The 23,535-nt window shown below is 39.0% G+C and overlaps 1 protein-coding gene and 2 long non-coding RNA genes across 3 annotated transcripts in view; 1 reads left to right on the forward strand and 2 right to left on the reverse strand.

Annotated features, from left to right (window-relative positions):
- Positions 1-8,100, reverse strand: part of LOC114151857 (uncharacterized) — a 24,023-nt gene extending 15,923 nt beyond the window's left edge. The window contains exons 1-2 of the long non-coding RNA XR_003597032.1: positions 7,616-8,100; positions 7,379-7,456 (exon numbers count right to left, since the gene is read on the reverse strand). This is a non-coding gene — a long non-coding RNA (uncharacterized LOC114151857). The remainder of the gene's footprint in view (positions 1-7,378; positions 7,457-7,615) is intronic.
- LOC114151858 (uncharacterized) lies at positions 2,257-23,204 on the forward strand. The gene is made up of 3 exons (XR_003597033.1): positions 2,257-2,276; positions 16,400-16,414; positions 22,927-23,204. It is a non-coding gene; the product is annotated as an uncharacterized LOC114151858 (long non-coding RNA).
- The window catches only part of LOC114151856 (ras-related protein Rab-26-like), an 80,799-nt gene continuing 67,465 nt past the window's right edge, over positions 10,202-23,535 (reverse strand). Inside the window, exons 6-9 of the mRNA XM_028029324.1 lie at positions 19,755-19,820; positions 17,801-17,857; positions 17,137-17,213; positions 10,202-12,893 (exon numbers count right to left, since the gene is read on the reverse strand). Coding sequence (XP_027885125.1) covers positions 12,791-12,893; positions 17,137-17,213; positions 17,801-17,857; positions 19,755-19,820 — 303 coding nt within the window. The 3' untranslated portion in view covers positions 10,202-12,790. The remainder of the gene's footprint in view (positions 12,894-17,136; positions 17,214-17,800; positions 17,858-19,754; positions 19,821-23,535) is intronic.

The raw sequence follows: 23,535 nt of genomic DNA on the forward strand, positions 1-23,535 counted from the left end.
GTCGACGCAATCGAAAACACAGCCGCACACACACTGATGTCTTCCATGCCCAGTGTGTGAGCTGAAGCTGAATAATCCATATTACTTTAAGCCGAGTCACATGCTGACAAACATTAAATAACTGCTGACTTCCAGTATTGATATGCAAATACATTTGCTTTCCAAGAACATTGATTTTTTTTTTTTTTAATCTATAAACATTGGGAGGCATTTTACCATCCACTCCACAAATAAACAGAGCAGGGGTCTGAATCCAAGGCAGGTGGAAACAGAAGGCAGAAGGTTTGTGGGTTGACCTCATGCAACATAAAAGGGCTATTCAAACAAATTGAATAGCCCTTTTACTAGACTGGAAGAAATGTTTGGTGATAAGAGTCGAACCTTCAAACACAGACTTCCTCTATTTCAATTGAAAAATATTTTACTGATCATAAAAAGGGAAATGAAATCTAGATGTAAATACATTCAGCTCCATCCAACCAGTTTCCATGTCAGATTTGTGGAGAACATGACTAATGATTGATGCTCTGGGCGGCTGGCCATGTGTTGGCAGGTTTGCTTGGTGTGCCACACTCTTTCAATGATGGGTAAAACTGCAGGATGTTCAAACATGACCCTGCTTTAAACTCCCTCCTATACCTATCTGCTGTGTTCTTTTACCTTTATGATGCAGTTTTTTTTTCCTGTTTTCTCTAGTTAGCCTCTGCGGGTTTTAGCAGAACGACTGAGTTTATGTTAATGTTAAATCGCACACTGGTATTTCCTGGTTAGTTGACCTGTGAAATCATTTTGTAGCACTGGAATTTGTTTAAGGATATTAGGCTAATGCAATCCATGAGCAGTTCAATTCCAATCTTTTCATTTCCCAAAAATCCAAATTATGTCACTTTTATATGATGAACTAAATTGGATACGTATCCAATGGTTTTCAAAGTGTCTGAAGTCTGAATGATCGCATCTAATTTTATTCAACTTTTACGTCACTGATGTGAGACATGCATCATGATTCCGCAGCAGAAGAAGCCGGGAGCTGTGTACAATGGCTGAACATTATAATTATGAAAGAAGTCTGTGTCAGTGGGGCACATCGTGTCACAATCCCAAAACTCTACGCATCCAAACAAACGTCTCTACAGAAGTTGGAGTCAATGCTCCACAAAGGCCGTTGTCATTAGTTGTACTTATTTTTTGTCAGCTTCTCTCATGTTTTTCTGATCTTGTGACAATACGGTAGCTCTGAAAAACTCTAAAGTTGGTTTACGGGCAACGGCATTCGTTATTACTTCCATAAACGGCGCACTGCTGTGTGACGTCTACGTTTTTCTCCTGGGCACGCGGGTCACTTTGTGTGGCTGATTGTTGTGGTGGCATTTCATTAGTAGCATGAAGGACCACACACACAAAAAAGATCAGTTCTAACACAAAGAGTAATCCAGTGTCATCTAATCCCTGCTGCTTGTCTTCGAGAGGCTCTCTCCATACACTTTGACAAATATATTTAAATTGAAGCCAACAAACATACATTATTCTTTCTGCAGGGCACAGAAGTACAAGCAGGCATGTCTCAGTGGCATGGTCAAAGACAGAGAATATATTAAGAAAAGCCCTGGGTATGATTCATAATGCTAAGAGACGGGAAACACAGAAAGACCAAATTTCTTTGAGGATTTTATTGACAAGTTAAAATTGGTGACTCATAGGTGGAACATAGCTGGATCAATATCAGATTTGGGTTGTATTGAGGAGGAGGGGGAGAGGTAGTATATCTAGTCATTATCCTTAAGTCCAACTATGTTTTAAGATGACGTGAGCAGAATTCAAGAAATCAATGATGTTTACGCAGGACGGAGCTCCATCAGATCAACCAAGCAATCATGGAGACTCAAAGACGTCTCCATGATTGACTTAGTCCTCTTTGTTACTAGATTTAATTCTGCCTACAACAATAAGTAATGTACCCCGAATAGGCATGACGCATGGCCCCTTCACCCGATAAGGGGTGGGATTCCTTGGGCAGCAAGTTGACGCTTTTTTTCCTCCAAGTTGATGCGTTAGAGCAGGGGTCTCAAACTCCAGTCCTCAAGGGCCGTCCTGCAGTTTTTAGATGTGCCACAGGTACAAAACACTGGAAAGAAATGGCTTAATTACTTCCTCCTTGTGTAGATCAGTTCTCCCAGCTTTGCTAATGACCTAATTATTTTATTCAGGTGTGGTGCAGCAGAGGCACATCTAAAAGTTGCAGGACTGCGGCCCTTGAGGACTGGAGTTTGACACCTGTGCGTTAGAGGCAGGAATAATGGACTGTGTGTAAAAAAACAGACAGTCTGACGAGAGCCAAGTCAGGATGGTGGGATGACTGGGTCAGTGTGTGTCTGGGAAGTGACGACTGGCCCATAAGGTCGGATGCGGTGGACTGAAACTGCTGAAGAAGGTAGTTTTTCTTCAGCATTACCTATAAAAAAATGTCCCAATACATAATACAGAAGTCAATTAACAAACACTAGAGGACACAGTTTCAGGTTTCATCTTCTTAACAGCTGGAGCCTTGACTTATCTCTCTATATCAGTTTGGAGACATCGACACCATGACAAAGGAGACCAAAACAACTCGCATGTTGAAACCTTAACTGACATGTTTGGATAGTCAAGTGATAATGACCCAAACACTGAACCAGAGGGAGGGTAAGTGGCCTTAATAGCCCTATTAGTGTGATTGTTCTGATTACAGGGCTCTGCATTGTCCAGGCAAAGCGACAAAAACTCTTCTCATTGTTACAGTTACGTGACGGAAATTGTGACATTTTGTCCTCATTCTCTTGTCCCCCTCACCTCCCCATTCTTGTGAAATTTTTCGCTCCCCTCTCTATGCTCAACTATTGTATGATTGGTCAGAATTTTGTGGGTGTGTTTGTGCAGAAAACAGGTCCAACTACTCAACTTCCAGGAGACGTCTTTTCACACAAAGATGGACAGGCACAACTGTCAGAGAATGAGAGGAAGTACATACTGTTGGACCGAAACACTAAAGTCACACTGCTCAGCTTTTGTCCGATGCTGTGGGCGAACGTCCCACAGACTCCTACTGCTCTTTTTTTCCCCTCTGATAACATAGAAAATGAGATGTTGCAGGTTGTCAATCATTTCCTTCTCCTCCAAACTTGTGAATTTGTAAGACTATGACATATACTGCAGTGGGAGGAGTTTCACATGAACACAATTTGGTGTGTCTGATGGACTTTGAAGGTTGTGTGCGGAAACAAATGTCCTGCAACCATGTAACCACGCATCGACAGTGTGACTTTGGCACAATGATGCTGGGTCCTGGCAACTTACAAGCCTAATATTTTCGACCCACGATTAGAACTGGAAAAATCTTTTGGATTAGAGGTGAAATCTCTTAATGAAACAAGAGAAGAAGTCCTCCTACCATCTATTCAAGCACTTAGGATATGAATTGTGAAGTGTTGTGTTTGGGGCTTCATAGTGGCTTAGGCTGATAACAGCCAAATAGTTATTGAGGCCGTGTTCTGATGCGTGGGAACATCAGAACACGCAGCCGGCTTTGGTAGGGTTAGGAACCGCAGCTGCCTGAAAGCCATAAATCCTTGAAACCCACTCGAAAAATGCTTAGAACTGCCCATTTTAATCTTTCGAACAGCAAATATATTTTAATATGCATTAACACGGACGGTGGAGACTGTCTTAGCACTACCACTTAACAGACTCAACAGACTTCCCTTCCTCTGCACTTGGGGGTTCAGGTAATCAGCGCCAAGGAAAATGAGTGGCGCTGCTGGATTGGCTGCTTTGCTTAGGTCTTCCTGAGTTAAATTCCAGAAAATGAGATTAACCATAAATAATAATATGAATAACCCACTGACCAAGAAGGATTTAAAAAAGTATTTACTCATCTGGATCCTTAAGCTAAAGTCAGCATTCGTAGAAAGGCTCCAGAGGTTCAGAACTCAGTCAGGACTGAAGGAAGGAAGCTTTTCTGTCACAGAATACTTCCATACCTCACTAAATATCTCCTGGGGACATTTTTAAATTCAGTGTAAATATTGAAGTATAAGTGCCTTCAAATGTGCTAGTCATACTGGTGCAGCAGGTACAAACTTAAGAAACGTTTCACCCACAATAACAGAAGCTGGAAGCTGACTTCCCTCCGGCTGCTTGTGGAAATCTGGAGCTCCTCTGTTGTGTCCAAATATAGTCGCCTCGGCGTCTCACATGACAGAAACCAGGTCCTGAATTTTATGATGTGCCTTAAATCAGTCCTTTATAAACCAGGTAGTAAGATTAAGTGGGCTATGTTTAGCTGTTTCTCGTAGCTTTAAAATGAGAAGCTTCATTCTTGAGTTCTCCACCACACAAAAATAGAAGCAATTAAAGAAACAAAACACTATCTTCATCCCAGAAACAGCATAATACACAGTAAGACGACCAAAGGTTAATACGCTAACTTTGAGCAGGAATCATCTAATATAATAATAAGGTTGGTTTGTGTGTGTGTGTGTGTGTACACAGTTGGTGTATGGACGGACTCCATGACACTCTGAAAGCAGCATTTCTACAAACACAAATGCACACACCACATGGCTTTGTTTGGGGATCCTGCTCACTTTAGTCAAGTAGAGAGGACTGCTTGGCAACTGGCTGAGGATGAACACACACAGCTGGACGTAAACACACACCTCTGCAGAGGAGCCATCGAGGTTATGGCGCCCTCAGGAAGGACTAATGACACGGAGAGTAACCGCTGCAACAGATGGCTGTCTCTAAGCTATAAGAAGCCATGCAAAGGCCCCTGTTAGCAAGTGGGATGTCAATGACTCGCTCTTGTTTACTTATTCACACCACTGCGCATATTTACACACAGTCGGGCAGCACTTATCACTTGAAGATGCTTTCTGTACAGTTTTTTCCATGTCATGACCTAAATATGGAGGAACAATCGGAAAGTTCTCAGAGAAAAACACATTTTGGTTCGTCCAAACGGAAAAAGAAATCCAGAAATAGAGATACTTTTCTGCTGTAAGGAGTAAGACATCCCAATTAGCAGTTTGCATTTGTTCATTGTAATTATATGATTTCAGTTTTTCTTTTTTCAGAACAAAGATTGAAACAGATTTACCTCAAAATGTTTCTAGCTTAGGTTTTGACAAAAAAAACAGTTGAAGCCTATAGAGCAAGATTAGGATCATGAGCTAAAGGACAGAAATGAACTAACATACAACATGTTGGATAGGAAGGCAACAGGTTGTAGATGTACACGAATACGTTTATCAACAGAACTATATAGTTATGATCGACATTACGAACTACAAGGTTCGGTTTGACAACAAAAATGAATGGTTGAAATTACCAACATAACTACAGGATTAGAATTAGCAACAAAGCCACATGATAAAACTACACATTTAGGATTAGCAACATAACTACATTGTTATGATAAGGATTAGCTACAGACCTATTTAGGATTAGCGAAAAAAAACAACTATATCCTTTGGAGTGAGATTTGCGACAAGTTGCATCGTCAGGATTTTGAAGAGAGAAACAAGGAGAGAAAATGAGAAAGAAAAAGAAGGAGACAAAAGAAAGATTTACAGCACCTTTTTATTTCACCATTCAGCAAATGAAACTGAACAGCGACCTTACAAAGCTCCTTAATGCCTCGATGAAAATCTATGTTACAAGGGAGACACCTACTGACTATTAACGGGACTACAACTAGTTCCAATATTAACCAGCACATTCACAGAGATGGTGAACTGTGGCTGCAGGAGTCGTGCATTGGTGTGTATTTACTGGTGTGGTAATAGTAGGCAGACAAACACCATGTCTGGAAAGGATCAAAGTATTAAGTGATGTAAAAGTAGTTCAAAATAAAATAAAATAAAAGGGAATTTAAGCATGCGACAGACTGGCGACCTGTCCAGGGTGTACCCCGCCTCTCGCCTGGAACGTAGCTGGAGATAGGCACCAGCAACCCTCCCGACCCCATTAGGGACAAGGGTGAACAGAAAATGGATGGATGGATGGATGGAATTTAAGCATTTTGTATCCAGACAGTGATTGACTTAGTTCCGGCACAAGCTTAAGGTGCACATGAAAACACACCAGGCTTGCCCATTTATAATCCAGTTCATCTTATGCTGACATAAGCGGTGATGATGCTGTTGTGTGTCACAGTGACATGCTTCAGATGCTATTAACGAAACAAGAGGGGGGAAATGTCTCTGTCACACTGCTCCAGACTGGGACGTTTTGAAGGAAAGTTAATAATGAGTAAGAACGTGAGTCACGGCTCGTCCCAACACACACACACACACACACATACACACACACAGGGCTCTGATCGCATGGATGCATGGAAACATATTCTCCGGATGCAGCAGAGGACACGGATCGGGTCGCGCAGTCGGGTTACATAATAAAATAAAAAATAAAAAATGGAGAGAAAGTCATGTAGAGAGGTTTTTATCTTCATCATCATTAGCAGCAGGAAAAGGTGTTTGGGCAAAAATAACACAGAGGAAACGTTCACAGTGTCTTAGGAAGCATCTTTAAAGTAAACAGCGACAATTCAAGCTGCTATAAATGGAATAATTTAGTTAGGGAGGAGTTGATGTTTGAAAATGTGCCTTGTTCAGGATGTATATATGGATTTTTTTAAATAAATGTTTTGGCAAAACTTTATTTTTTTAAGGGGATTTTAAAAGAACTTATAGAATCACAGTCTGTCATTGTTTTTAAGATGACTTATGATCGGTTTAAAAACAAATTATGAATTTGTAGTCGAGTGAAAGTGTGTGTATCTGTAACTGCTTGTAATTGTGCTGCTGTCACTTGCCAGGACAGTCTGGTAAGAGACTTTTAATGTCAAGGAGTTTCGGGGGGTTTTTCTCCTGTTTTAATAAAGTTTGATGGTGATGATACCTGCAAACAACTATGATGACATATTAGGGCCATTGTAGAAGAAAAAGGAGTAAATTTCCACCAAAAATCTCAGAACTTTTTTCCCAAGTCAAAAACTTTCTTTGGAGTTTTTTTTCCCCTAGAAAATTTCTCAGATTAATCTTAATATTTTGGAGTTTTTTTGGCAGTAATGTACTCCTATTGCAGAGAGCGTATTCACTCAGTTATAGGAATACACTGTCGTACGCAACACATACATTAAGTATATGGTAGGCATCTGTTAATGACCACTAGGGCAGTGGTTTTCAAAAATGGTTCGACCACTCGGCCTCTGAAAGCTGGACAGATGAGAATAAAAAATAATAATAATAATAATAATTTTGGAACCATAAATTTTTTAGCATAAAAACTCATCTGTTTTTCAATCATTATAAAATATGAGTTAAGATAATTGACTCACCCTGTGTGAATAAGGGGCTACTGATGATGTCTTGATTTCCCTCCTTCAGTACCTGGAGGGTTATGTTTTGGCTTGATCCTGAAAAAGGGAAACACTCAGACATTTTTATTTAGAAGGATGCAAAAATCTTGTTCACACTCAAACTTTAAAAAAAGGCGAAGCAGACCAACAGTCTTGCAGAGTGAACATTTCCATTTCGATTTTTAAAACTAAAACCACAAAATGTCAGCGTGTTACCCTGGTTTCCCTTCCTGCTTCCTGTTTGGCCGCTCTCTCAGGTGCTCGCCCATATCGATTTCCCTTTCTGCTCCGTGTTGACCTCGTCCCCTCACCCCTCCTGTTACTGACGGAGCTGGATCTTTCCACTGTGTTCCAGCCCGGTTTGGCAGAATGTCACGGTGTTGCAAACAGTTTTAAGCTAATCGAAACGAAAGACCGTCGGGTGAAAAGGTTCCTGCTCTTGCAAGTCGTTCTGCCTCGTTTATTCATCGCTCCGGGTCCACTCAACCCAACAGCCGGTGCCCAAGGACGTGGATTATATGTTGGGTATTTTTCTGGAGACAGAGCACACAGGGATGAACGCACCGGCTGTTGTCCTGATTGATGCACCTGCATGGCTTAGACCTACAACAGAGCCTATTATTTACACAATGTCAATGTTCTGCTGTGTCATAATGATTATATCATATAATCATTATGATATGATTATATCATAATGACTATATCATAATGATATAATATATCATTATGATATAATATAATATATTATATCATAATGATATAATCATTATGATTATCATGTGAGAAAATTATACATTAAAACCAAAAGTGTCCTAAACAACAACCCAACAATTTTAAAGCTCCTGAACTTTGGGTGAGAGAGTTTCGTCTGGTTAGCCGGGGTTTCTACAGGTTTGACCAACTCAAATTTAAAACTTTTCAAGACAATTATGAATGAAATGAAATTTAAGACACGAATCAGGACAGAAATGTACAAAACATGATAAATTGGCGATAAATGTGCACTTACCCATGATGGATTTAAAAAAAGGCACCTAGCCGGCTAGCAAGGGTACATTAGCAAAAAAATGCAAAAAATTGAAACAACCAGCACTCTAAAAAGTTAATTGGTGTGTACCTACGTACTACATCCAAAGTTCAACATTTGGATGTATTTTTGAACAGACTTTACCAACACTAAGACAGAGGTTCAGGTGGAAATAACCTCAAACAGAAGGGGAGAGCCAAGTGTGTAGCTGAAGTGTTCATTGTACTTTCTAGCTCTGATGCTCATGTCCACGTTGTTATTACACATCACAGTAACTGTAAGCGGAAATTTCCCACATCAGAACAAGATTTCTGGGAACTGATTGCATAATGTGCAGAACTCTGAATCCCACAGCAATTTCAGGCCACAGTTAATAAACTGATTGAAGATCAGAGTGAATTAAAGAAAGCAATCGAGTTTTTAAACAAGCGGGTCAAACTCGGCTGACTCGACTGAACGTTGTTGTTGCTGGTGTCTCGGTTGGCCCTTTGGTGCATCGTCGTGTCCGTCCTTCTGGCTCTCTCCGCTGCGTCGTTCTCAACATCAGCCGCCTGTGGCTCTGTGGACGATCTGACATTAGAGGACTTAAGGAATATGAGTGTGAATCTGAGGCTATAAATTACATCAAGATAGGATTAAAAGAAAGATGCCTTACTGACAGCACTGAAATTCAGCTTAGTTCTGATACAAAAGAGCTTCTGTCTTTTAGTTTCTCAGTAGCCGTGCCTTCCATCAAGGTTTGTTATGCGCATTTTGAAGTCTTGCATTAGAAAAGGTTAGAAAAAAACGTCCTAAATTTTGCAAAAAATAAGTTGACGCTTCTTTGAGATGGTTTTAGGATCTTTCCGAAAAAGAGTCAATGCGCAAAAGGGGAGATAGAAACACATCTGCCGAAATTTTTCTGGGTCTGTGCCTTACCAGAGGCACAAAACGCTGAAATGTTTCTACTTCCTGTTTGTTAGATTCAAGGGTAGCGTCAACATCGGACATAATTACACTTTAGCTGCACTTCCATTACAAATATGCACAGAACCGTGTCAATATTCCGCTAATGTAAAAAAAAATTAAAATCACTGGTGAATAAGTTTATTCACGCGATAAGTCAACTTGCATCACAGGCGGATGGAAACAAGCTGGTGTGTTTAGAAGCAGGATAGTTTATGTTCTACATTAGTTGCAAGTTGACAGTCACTGTTCCATGTTGTTTGTCCTCTGCAACTTTTAGAAAACCATTTCTACTGTTTTACTTTATTATATTAATTAATAAAAATTCCATAATGTGTCATCTACTTGAAATGCAGCATTAAAGTTGCTGAAAAGATTAAAAACAGAAATAGATGAAAATAAATAGTTGGCAAGCCAAGACTGGTCTGAGTTTTGATAACTAGTGAGACTGGTTCAGTTATGAGTACAAATATCTTTTAAATTAGCTACGAATGATATCTGTCAGCAGGAATAAAACATGATTTAAAAAAATTGTTCTTGACTTAAAACCCTCCAAAACTTTCAGCTTTTAGAAGAGTACATTTTCGTCTTTCTCCAGTTCAGCTTAAATATAAACCCTTATATAGGGTTACATATATGTATATATATATATTATATAAGGGTTTATATTTGCTGATCTACTAACTACTAATTTATTTAGTAGGATGGTTTTTCACCCTGCTGGTACCATAAAATCAATTAATCATCTATTTTTCCCCAGGATGCAGAAACACAATTTGTCCCAGAAAAATCTGTAATTCCGGTCTGCTACCAGAAGATGGCACCAACGATTCACAGGAAGAATCTGACAGAATTTATTCTTGAACACAATTTACAATATAAATAATTGCAAGATACAAATTACAAGACCACAAGTTAAGTTATTTCCCTCTTTCATATTCAGAAAAAAAAATCTGTCATGTACACAAAAAGTGCTTTAATCATCTGAAAAGAATAAACATGAAGGCATCTTTTTGATGCATCTGAAGAACAAAGCCAAGTGTCTTTCAACTTGAAATCAACCGTCATCCAGCACTGATTTTACAAAGATCGACTTCATCCGTGAAAAACACTCAGCTGGAGATAAAAGCTGAAACAAACATTCCTTAAAGCGAGGAACCTTCACTATTCCAGCTGTTACTTTAGTGATTCTGGTTACAGGTTCATCTCATCCACTAAGAGGGGAAAAAAAAAACCCAACATGTCTACATTGTATAAAAAACTGAAAGAATCTAGAAACTATGGTAATGGACATTAACAATTCTTAAAGCCAGTCTGAAAGCAGCCACTAATGCCTTGGCTTTCATTTCAGCTGCCCAGCATCATCAGGAGTCAAATTTGAATTGGGATCTGATTCACTAAAAGTGAATATTTTTTGTTTTAGGAAGGATATTGGCAGATGCCAGAGGTTTTAGCCACATCTGATGAGTAAGAAGTCTGCCGTTGGACAACAACAGGAATGTAGAAGAAACCTGCTCTGATAGAGGATCTGTCATTCAAAATTATAGATATTTCTGAAGTATTTTCATGAGCTTTATACTGATAAAACACCACAGCACTCCAAGGCTACATTCAAACAGCAGCCTGATCCGACCCAAATCGGACTTTTTTTTGCCCGTATGCGACTCATGTCAAACATTGAACAGTCCAATTCAGATACTGTCACCCTACAAAAAAATTTGATCTGTTCCACATGTGGCACTAAATCAGATATGCATCCGATTGTTTTCACAGCATCTACAGACTGAACGGTCACGTCGCATTTTATCCACCTTTGATGTCATTCTGGTGTCTTAATTCTGCACCAGAAGAAGCCAGACGTGGTAAACTTTGATGTAAACAATGATGGAAGATTCTAGTTCTGCTATTATGAAAGACGTGAGTATCAGTGAAGCGCATCACAATCTCACCACTCTTACTTCTGACTCCACATCCAAACCGATTCCTCCAGACGTCGCACTCAATGCTCTGCTGAAAAGCCGTTGCTGTTAGTTGTGACTTCTTTTTATTAGCTTACTTCAACCTATTATGATTCTGTGACAATGCTGTCATCTCCCTTTGCAGAATAATTTTAAAATTGATCCATACATGACGGCATTTATTATTACCTCTGTAAACGGTGCGCTGCTGTTGGACGTCTTAGTTAGACGTTCCTTTTCTGTGCGTGCGGGTCGCTTCGGGGTCACAAACCGTTCACACTGAAGTCTGATTGCGGTCGTAATTAATTTGTGGTATCAGTTCTTTTTCGCAAAAAAGAAAAACATTAAAAAAAAATCTGAATTAATCATCAGTACCTGCTGTGTGAACGTAGCCTAAACTTAAAGTTTAGCCTAAACTTAAAGTTTAGCCTAAACTTTAAGTTTAGGCTAAACTTTAAGTCGCTTTATGACGACTTTATTCCAGTCTATTCTACAGGTTCCATGACGGTGGGTAAAGTAGACTAAGTGAAATATTAAAGTCATTTCCACAGAGGTTAATGAAAGGGGTTTGAAATCACACATTTTTTATTACAGAGAACCTTTACACAGATTACCCAGTCATTTACTTTGCAGTGGCGAACTTTATGGCCATAAAAATACACTCAAAGCATTTGAAGCCATCATAAATAAGTTGGATATCTCCTGAAAATCCTCTGTGTTGTTGGGATAAAGTGCAGAGTACAGTCTTTTGCTGATGATGCGCTTCTTTACATTTCATATCGGGTCAAAATTACATGGAAACTGAATGCCGTTTAGTGTCGAATCTCATCACACGTCTTCAAATATGAAATGTAGAGCACATATATACGGACGAAGGCTCAGATCAAGTTTCACACATATCAATAAAACAGGCTAGATACTGTACAAGAAGAGGACACAGTGACTTTAGAAATGGTTAATTAGCTGCATCAGTGAGTTTGATCCGATTCTGTTGATTTGATAAACTACAACATCATGACCGCCGAGTTCTGCTCTAACGCTCTAACAAACCACAAAGCTCCCAAAAAACAAAATTAGTCGTCACTTTTAAAATATGTACATCACATGTGAAAATCTGAGCAACATAGATTCTGCAGGCAGTGAACTGAGCTGAAATGTGTGTGTGTGTGTAGGAGTGTGTGTGTAGGTGTAGGCATGGGTGTGTATTGGCGTGTGTGTGTGTGTGTGTGGACATGCACAAGTGAATTTACATTCACAGTTGCAGCAGATGGGTGAGTTATGGGAGAGCAGGTTGGCCTTATAATCACTCAGAAAGTGAGAGGGTCATTCCCAGGCACACGCACACTCTAGCTTATTGTGTAGTTTAATGATAATAATATTATCGATAATAATAATAATAATAAGATCCCTGCTTTCTTTCGCTGCGTTCAGTACCGACATGATCAACACACCGGGTGCGGTCTAGGTCCGGCAGCAGCCAGCGACCCTCATTTCTTTGTCCACGTACTCCTGCAGCTGGAACTTTGGCTCGTCTGGTTCCTTCATGGTCCGGTGCTTCAGCTCTCTGGTGATCACACACACACCCACATACACACACACACACACACACACACACGCACACGCACAAACAGAGTCAGTGTGAACACGATTACGTGTTCGTAGGTTTTCTGCAAAGATCTCGATCCTTTGTACATTTTCAATAATCCCAAGTTAGTGGAAAAGCAGGAAGTTGAAGGAGTATGTGATTTAAGGGGAAATATGAGTTTAAAGAATAAAAGCACATTTAGAATTGTATGACTAGAGTAATTAAATATATTCAAAAATAAAGGTTGAAACAAATATTTCTCAACAGTTATACGGAAGATGGCTACACAAACAGCAAAATAATATGGGATATTCTTAGATGATTCAGATAAATATACACATATTTACTTCAAATTTATGTTTTGTATGCAAGATATTGGTTTAATATATACTGTCGTATGTATTTTTGATATAACGCTATATTGAAGAATAGCATAAAGGGGTGGGAATTAAAAAACAAAAAAGTAAGCTTCTTATCACTCCTTTTCAAACAAGTATAGTGAGTTAGAAAACAATACTGAACCCTTTCCACATTTCTTAACACACTCAGTCAATTTCATTTGGAATCAGTCAAAGATGGCCACTTTAACCTAACTTGACTACATGAAGATTTTCTACGTAAAATCTGCTCATTTGTCTCCAACCATGACCTGTATGAAAGTTTCTGGAACAACATCTGTACTTTGTCTGGACCACTCATTTGTTTTAGGGGAAAATGTCTCATCATGCTAATACAGCTTTAAGAACTTATTTACATTAAAACAACTCTACTCAGTGATTCATCTTGAGCCTAAATTGTGCTGTATTGACTGTGGATGTATTTCCTTATATGTTGCTTAATATATTGAAGTTCATGTCCTTTTGTAGAATGCTTTTCATAATAGTCTAGTTTATATTGATTTGATTATCTATTTGGCCTCCATTCTGTATTTGTATCCGTCTATTTTTGAAGTTATTTTTATTTTGAACTAAACTCTATGACCTGAATGTATTGGCTGTAAGGTCAATGTAAGGTAGTGAATCAGTAAGGCTGAGTTCACACTGCAGGCTGAAGTGACCCAATTCAGATTTTTTTTTTTTTTACGTAATGCGACCTGTATCTGATCTTTTCATGACAGTCTGAGCAGCACAGGTCGGATTCTTTTCCAATGCGACCCATATCCGATACGTATCCGATTCAAATGCGGCCTAACGTTTAGGTCACATTCATCCGAACTGAACGTCACTGATACTGGACAAATCTCACTCTTCTGCGCCATGACACGCGCAAGCAGGACGTGTAACAAAAACCATGACGGATTATAATGAGGATTAAGTTGTTAATATGCTGCTCCGGTCGGACAACAACTTCAAATATGTAAGCTTTGCTCCACCGTTAGCCTCCATGTTTACGTCCACAAACACTGAGCACTACATCTTTTTATAGCGGTTGGCAGAACACCGAGAACGCTGACGCTATTGCGCCCTCTACTGCGCATGCGGGACACTTTCAGGTCCTTTGCCCGTTCAGACTGCAGAACACATACAGGTCGCATATGTGTGGCAGTGTGAACGGCCTCGGCAAAAAAAATCCGATTTGACAAAATATCGGAATTGGGTCAGTTCAGTCTGCAGTGTGAATGCAGCCCATGTTAGTTAAAACATTGTGTAGGATTCAGCGGCTTGCATGGAAACTCCCCTCATAATTCTGTGGCATAAAAGCGATCTGGTTATTATAACAGAACACTTTTCTCCTCTGTTTGCCTCTCTTTGTAGCCATCTGCGTCCCCAGTGAGCTGCTTTGTTGTCATTTTGAGCTTCTTTCATGCTAGATTTGTGTCTCATTAGGAGCCTCCACACTTCCCTTATTGACCTGCCATAAAAAAAAGTAATAATTTCAAACTAATGGAGCGGATATGCCATCACCTCCTGAACCTTTGAGCCCTCTGGGTTTGTATCTGGCGGCGCGTGCCAGCAACCCACCTGTGGTTACCGTGGAAATTAGCTCATTAAGACGCGGAAACCAGGAGCTTGATGAGTTTTTAACCTAATATTGAAAAGGAGTGCCGGATGCTTTTGTCGACACAGAAATGAATGTTTTGATTACTGCTGTGATATTAGAGCAGTATATTAGCTAAAAATTTGAATGAAAATTGGGTTATTTATTCTCACTAATATACACATTACATTCCCCTGCCCTGTTTTGGTTGCTTTCCCAACCCTAACGCGATCGGAGCGAATAACAAAAAGTGATAAAGTGGAGATTTAACTGTGACAAAATAGATGAGCGACGCAAAGTTATTAAGCAACAAACATGAGCTGGAGGACGAGGAGATGAACGGATCAGATTTGATATTCTGTATTTGCAGAAGGATTGTGTACCAGACAGCGAGTCTATTATTGGCAATGCCTCAGCATGCCAGCCTGTTACCATAACGAGGCTATAAAAGGGAAACGGCTCCCACACAAACTGCCTGACATTATACATAAAGAAAAAACACACAGTTGAAATAGTACCCTCTGTGCTTTTGACTTATTTTTCCCATAGAGTTTGATTTGTGTTGTTCAGTTAATCAGATAAAATAAAGTTGGTTTCTCAACTCGAAATTTCGTTTTTATATCGTTACTGTTTGTCATATTAATATGGTGCCTATAAACTGTCCCAATTTCATCATAGATTGGAACAAAATCATTCAAAGAAAATAAATAACCATAAAAGTCCCCACTGACTGGTCAGAAGTTTGATGCTATATTAGACATAAATAAAAAAGTATCAGTATTGGCGATACGGGCCTGTATTTACTTGGTACTGGATCAATACCAAAATATTCAAAATCGCCCACCTCTGGTAACTGAAAAACTTATGAGTCATGGAACTTTTTTGAGAAAATCTTTTTTTAGAAATATGAACTGTGGACGCTGACATTAGCATGTGCTGCTACAACAGCAAGCATTGAGATGCTATTTTAGCCTTGAGCAACTTCGCTGATAGGCTAACTCCTTTTAGCACAACTTCAACACAACAGTCTCTACCAGCGTCCAATCAGATTGTTTTTTTGAAGCAGAATTAACCCTCAGTAGACCAATAGAAAGAACTTTGTCGTCCATCGCAGATCTTGCTAGTGCGTCAGATTTATGGGCGTAGCAGAAACACTCAAATACAAAGGTTCCAGGACTGATTAGTTACTTAAAACATTTTAACACGTTAAAATTGTTTGTAGTAAATATGTTTGCACTCTTTCCTCTCTTTTGAGCTGAAGGTGTTCTTGTGTGTCTGAATACAGTATTATTAAATATAACATAAGCTGGATGACTAACACAATGTCCTGACCTTATTGTTTGTATATATTATAAATATACAAACAAGGTACATATTTTTTGTTTGTTCCTGCTTTTTTCCACCTATGTATAAGAAGCATTTCTTTGATTCTATATGGCTCAAAATAAATAAAATCTATGTAACTAATTAATCAAAATTACCGCGGTTAGTCCCAGCCTTAGTAAAAGGCTTTTAGTAGAAGAGTTCTTCCTGCAGTCATATAGTCAATGAAGAATCAAGCCTATTTAAAAGAGGGAGGAATGAGTTTAACCAGATGGATTGGTGGCTTTTGATTAAAGAATTCCTGTAATAAAAAGACATTTAAAACATCCTCCAAAGTCACAGTTTAAGAATCTGAGCAAAAAGTGGCATGTTCTGTTCAAACTGTTTCCATAACAACCACTACACAGTGTTTACATACCAAACATGGAGTTTGATCAACGCCACTGAATAAATGTAGAGATATTAAAATGTTTCTACGCTTTTAAGCTTGATATTAAGCACATTAAAGTTTTTAAACATCTTTACCATGACAACCATAACATAACTTCCATATTCTGTCCTGGTGTTGTTTAAATTTGAGTGTTTCTGTGAAAAGCCGTCCAGACATATTAATGGGCACCAAAGTTTTTCTGCTGGAGGACGAAATACGACTTTAAATACTGGTAAGAATCCCAGCAGTTCTCATGCTGCCCCCTGGTGGTGGGGGTTGTTTTCTGGTCACTACTCACATGAAGTCCCTAATCACTAAAGCTCCTTTATTTTCTCTGAACCAGGAGGAAACAGCAGGATGATTTCCATGGAATAAATACCTGTACAGCCGCTCTGAGGCAACAGCAGCAACAAACGAGCGTTTTCTATGAAACTCATGATACCGTTTGACTTGGTGTGGCTCATGCTGGGATTCTGTATTTGTGTGACTCACTTGGCCGCAGCAGTGAAGGCCAACTCCACATTCAGTCCTGATTTAGCGCTCGTCTCCATGAAGGGCACTCCAAACTCCTGCACAGAAAACACGACTGCTTTTAGCATGCTGACGGAAATCTAGTGAGAGGAGAAAATAACCCTGGAAATGATTAGGTCTTTTATTAATGCACACTTCGTTTGATGGTTGGGGTTTAAAATACCTGCAGAGGCATGATGGAGTTGGAAATTGGCGGCAATAACTCAGCCTCTTTTTGAAAACATGTCAATATTTCTAGCCTCAAGCCATTTTTCGCTTTCTTTTCTCTTTTTTTTCCAAGCAGAGTCGATGAAAAGTGCTCCCAGGTACAGAAATATGATTTTGTGGAAGCGAAAACAGTCTTAATATTCCAGCTGAGAACGACGTCCTGACGTCTGCAGAGGCTCGGCCAGATTTCCTCCCCGTGAATTCAAATTTATCCTCAGAGGTTCTCTGAGTGAAATGGACGGGATAATTCATTTAGCAAGGCGCCACCGTTTATGATAATAACAACATTACACAGGGCTACCAAATGTGTAATTTAACAGAATAATCAAGAAAGGACACACAGACTAAGGACGGAGGGTGTTTGTGCCAGAAGATGGAGCACGGCAGAAAGCTCTTGTGTGAATTGGAGAAGGCTCACCTTGGCCAGCTTCTCTCCTTCCTCTCGCTTCACCACCCTGTCATGTGTGGAGTCGGCCTGGAAAACACGACAACATGTGGTTGCTCCGATAGACTCGGCGCTGACGTGGCGTGAGAATAATATGCAATCATACAGTCAACGTTTTATTTTATTTTAGAAAATACCAAACAACATTCTGTACGTGTAACTGGTGCAGATAAATACATCTGAATATCACCAAATACAACATTTTATTTCAAGAATTTGTCTCAAACAGTAAAACTCAAAAAATTTATTTCACGCAGGAATGTTTTGTTAATATTTTTGGAATATTTTAGCTTACAGAATATGAGCATTTACAATTCTCTTTCAATTTCCAAGCCGCAAAAGCTGTCTGGACAGCTTTTGAAAAGTTCAGTGGAAGGAAAAAACACTTGAGAAAGATGTGAATGCAGCAACAGTTAGACCTTCAGGAGCCATCACTCATAGGCCTGCTGCAATGATCAATTAAAATGAGTTCAATCATTTCCATTCTGATGACTAATATTTTTGGAAGGGGAGTTTTGTGTAGAGACTTCCTAACCATTTTATTTATGGATTTTGGTTCTTTTATTTTAGTTATTAAAATGACCTCCAGCTCCACTCTGGCATGTCCTGTACAAAATTAAGGTTAACTGGTTTTTGAGAAAGTTAGCCTGCATTATTAAGCCACAATTATTATTAGTTGAAAATATTATAAAACAATATTATTGTTTATCACTGTAATTTCTTGGTCAAGTTATCGTCAAGAATTTTTTTTTTATTGTATTTGTTGCTATTTGTAGCTGCTACCCACAGGTGTCTCCAGGACGGTGTCTCTAGGCTCAGGTTGCTCTGTTGCCGTTTGTCCATTTTTGAATTAAGGTCAAATTTCCATCTCTTTTTCAAATCAATGTTCCAGATCTTTAGAGGCACAGAACCGACTTTCTTTAGGCCCAGAGTGAAGTTTCCATAGCAGGATATGGTTTATGGCGCCCTCTGCTGGTGACGCTCCACTGAGTTTTATCAAATTCAAAATGAGTGCAGACATTTTAGAGAACTGGATGCTTTGTACTGTTGAGAAGCTTTCATCTTCCAGCTGCACCTGCTCACTTTGCTTAAAGTACCAATTCCTGAGTGAATATAGTGTAAAGTAGAGCTGGACATTTATCGTAATGTTTATCATTTATCGTGATACGCTTCTTATCATGATAAGAATTTTATTTATCGCCACAATAAATTCCAATTAATGAATTAAAAAAATAAATAAGCTGTCCGTATTTATTTTTACCGTTTTTTCCTTGTTTTTCCAGTCATTATGTGTTATGCAATTTTATTTTTAGCTGATTACCGTTAAGCATATTTGTTTAGTGGGTTGTTCTTTTCTTTTTCTTTAAAGCTGGTTCTTGAGTCCGAAATAAAGTTTTCTATTCTATCAATAGTTTATATAAATATATGTTAAAAAATATGACTAAATTCAGTTACTATATACAACTTAGTGATACAAATGACACTTCTTTATAGCATATTACAAACGGATGGTTTATTCTTGTCACTTTTATTGTTTTCACAAAAGTATTGTGCTAAAACGTTTAAGCCCATCTCGTCCAGCCCTACTATAAAGTATTTTTTTTCAACCAAACTAGATGAACTTCATGATTTTCCTATTTATTGTGATCCGCCTTTATCTGACCAGTAAACCAGTATAGGAATCTAACTGAACAGTCCTTTTTTTTTTGTTCACCTGTCCCCAGTTCTGTAAGATAACCTGGAATGTAATAGAGTTTTATTATGAAATCCACAGTCGCTGTGTTGTTGCTCCTATTGCACCGTTTGGTCACCCGTTTGCATTCACGGGTCCGCCTTGGCGCTCACATTCTCTCCTCCATGAGCCTTCCCGGCCACCCTCCGAGTCCATCTGCCCATCCACCTCCCAGTGTTGCCAACAAGGCCTCACCTTGTTGCCCAGCAGCATGACCACCACGTCCTGCTGGGCGTACTCGTGAATTTCCGTCAGCCACGCCTGCGGGTGAAAACAGAGCAAAGATTAGGGAAAGAAATGAAAAAGGGAACAAAAGGACAAACGGGGGACGACAGACGGAGATAGCGGTGATGAAGAGGAGAGTCGGGGATGAAGGCTTGTGTGAGAGAAGATGGATTGTTTCGTGAAGGGAAAGACAAAAGACGCATTTGTTGTTCTCTGATCATCAGCAACTCGTGTGCTTTCTTCTGGTATCTCAGTCCATCCATCTCGTCCAATTACAGAGTTCCTTTGCTCTCGTTAGAGTCTTTGGTTTCCACTCACTCACAACTCTCTCTAGAAAGCTTCTCATTTATTTGTGGGCTGCGTTCAACCTTTAGGTGCAACCTTTTGAAATGCGATACGAAGAGTAACATAACAGCGTACTTCTAACCCACAGAAAGTAATGACAGATTTAACTCCAACAGGACTAGCAAAGACAAAGACAAACTGCTGTAGTATCTCCAGATCCAATTAGTATTGGTCGAGTTCTTCGACTTGTATGACATAATTAAATTCACGTGGAAAACTGAATAAATGCACTTGGAAATACTCCAATGCATCAATTAAGGGACGGGTGAAGTGTGTTTTCTATGTTTCGGTATAAGAGATGAGACAGAACAGAATGTCAATGCAAAGAGATGAGTAGCTATGGCAACTAGCATGTCCAAATAGTTTCAGCCTCAATGGAATCTTGTGTTTTCTCTTGAACTTGTATTCTGCTTAAATCGTGCTTCATGTGTTGACCCTTTATTTTTTTAATACTATTTTTTTACTTTTTGTTTTCCTTCTCATCAGGTTTGGAGACTCCTTAGTGTGGAGATTATTGAAGACTTAGGGTGCGTTTACACCAGCCCTGTTTGGTCTGCTTTAATCAAACTCTAGTTTGTTTGCCTAGAAAGTCTGGTTCGTTTGGGGAGGTATGAACAAGCAAGCGAACTCTGATGCCGGCCAACAAAGTGAACTCGGTTTCGCCTACAAACCGAGGTCTGTCTGATTGAAGTGAACTCTGATGCAGTTCAAATTGCAAACGGACTGGAGACCACTCCAAAAGCGAACCACACCAGCTGAAAATGTTGCTGTTATGGAACCCAGTAGAATCAAATCTACAGGACTATCGGGTGTGAAAACACCCTCAACTCCAATCCAAGTACTGCCGATGTACATTTTCAATGTGAAACAATTTTAGGGAAGTTATCAAACTTGGTTTGTACCAAACCGTGAGACATAAAACTATCTGAAAATCCAAAACAACAATAAAACAAGTGCAGTCAGCATGAAGCCCACTCTGCCTCTGCAACGCTTCCAGCTACTGACTAAAGACAGACATTCAGAGGTTGATCCCTCCTACTGTGGTAGGAGATTTGTTTCTGCTCGGGGGGACTTGCAGCAGGGTTCTGGTCAGTTAGGAAATACCATCCTATCACTCTGCCTTAAGGGGCTTTCAAAATAATAATACTTTTTATATTTGAAGTTTTGACAACATGAAAAGTCGAGTTTGAGCCAATGGCTTCTGGAATCCTGATAGCTTTCTTTCAGTGTTTATTTGCTGTACTTAACATATTAATGATGGCCAGGCTGTACAACAGTCAAAAAAAGGCTGGATTTTATTGCAGGTGATGAAATATACCAGGGGTGTGTTGAAGCAGGGATGCATGTAAAAGTTGCAGGATGGTAGATTTTGAGGAACGGACTTGGAAATCTCTTTAATAGATTATTTCAATGCATATATTTGACTCTTAAGCTACAGAACCAGCTGCAAATTCTGAAAGTTATTATCCATCTGAAAGAAAACACTTAATCAATTGATCAGACTGACCATTCTACTGTATCATTCTGTGGTGGACCCTTAAGAGAACGTCTCCAAAGTTATAACTTAAAGTTGTCTAGAAGTGTGGATGAAAGCCCTGAGAGATTCATAAAGTCATATAGCAAAGCTATTTTAGACTTTTAGAGTGCAGGTAGTTTCCATCATGACTGCAGGGTAACATTCAATTGTTTCTAGAAAATAAAAGCCAAAAAGCTAAAGTTGGCAGAATATTTACCAATTAAAGACGCAGTCATCTCACCTCAGTTACACACAAAGTGTTTTCAAGTGTAAGAAGGTAAAAGTTTATTTGGTGTGTTTGATAATGGAAAACAATACAGTGCAAGATTTTACATGTTTTTTTCCCCACTTTCACAAATCTAAAAAGATGTTTAATCTAAAAGAAGATTAAACACCTTTTCCCCTTTTCTGCTTTGTTTTAACCTTTGTGTCAATAATAAGTCCTAAACAAAGCTTCTCAGTGGAGTTTTGTTATCTTGATTACAATTTCTGGGTGTCCAATAATTCTATTTGTAATATTAAATGGTTGAAACACTGAAAACTTCACATTATCTGCTATTTGTTCTTTGTATAACTACTTTCCAGCTGTTCTCTGCTTGCATAAGCAGTTCAAGCCAGACACAAATAAATAAAAAGAGGTTAAGGTTTGGCACCAGTGGATAAGAACCAAAATAAGATTTCCTGGAAGAGTTGTTTTTTTTTTTTTTTCTTTTTCAGCGGCAGCCTTGGTTGAACAATGTGTATTTTAATATGTCAGCCCTGGCAATACTTTCTACTGATGAGGAGAAAGTACATTATGAACTGTGTGTTCATAATGTTTAGGTTTGGGTTCACATTCAGCCATCGATTCCATGTTTACCTGAAGCTGATTAGGGAGCAATTTGACAGTTTGTTGGCACTGTGGCGAAAGGTGCAACAAAATTAAACCCAGAAAGAAAAAAAAAAAAACTCTACCTCAGGATGCCAATTACTCTGACAAAAATATGGCCTAATAATCTCGCAGTGTCATTTCCTTTAAATAGCTGTACTGAGCTTTTATCACAGAGTACTGAGGAGAAACTAAAATATCTTTTTTAAATTTAGTGATGTCTGAAAGAAGGATAGACATCATTGTGGTGGAATCTTAAGAGAAAAGAGAAATATGCAAAACCTTTCCTCAGCTCAGCGTTTCCAAGACACCATTTAGTGCCTTGAAAAAATAATCCAACCTCAAAAACTTCAATGGATTTCATGTGATAGATAATAGATAGTGAGAGATAGATTAATACAAAGCAGTGCTAGAATCTACAGGGTGGGCCATACGTTTCCATACATGGGAGAATGTAAAATGTATATTTCTTTTATATTTCAGATACCCAAGAAGATGCGTTTGAAAAAAGAGCAAAGAATTGAAATTATACTGATGGCTGGATCGGGAAGCAGTTGCATGGTTGCACAAAACTTTAACAGGAAACATGGAACGAGCGTCGCACACACAACACTGTGGCAAAACGTATTTGCAAGTTTCAGAAAAGTGGAAATGTTGCAGATCAACCACAAAGTGGTCCGAGACATGCAGCGAATACAGAGAGTCCCACAAAAATAAAAACGGTTGTCCAATATAAAATGTTTATTTTTTCTATGTATGGAAACTTATGGCCCACCCTGTGTAGTAAAAGGAAGTCATATATAGTCCTTTAAAATGTTTTACACTGCAAATACACAGTTTTACCAAGTATTTTTTGGTCTAGTTTCTAATGCAAATATCTTCGTACGCATAAAATAAGACAAAACTAACTTACAAGTGACTTTTCAGCAAGATATAACAGACTTAAAACAACCTCCAATAGTGTCCTGAAAAGTCACCTGCAAGTTATTTGCACAAGAAACTAGACCAAAAATACTCGGTAA

Source organism: Xiphophorus couchianus, chromosome 10, assembly GCF_001444195.1.
Source record: "Xiphophorus couchianus chromosome 10, X_couchianus-1.0, whole genome shotgun sequence".
Taxonomy (NCBI): Eukaryota; Metazoa; Chordata; class Actinopteri; order Cyprinodontiformes; family Poeciliidae; genus Xiphophorus; species Xiphophorus couchianus.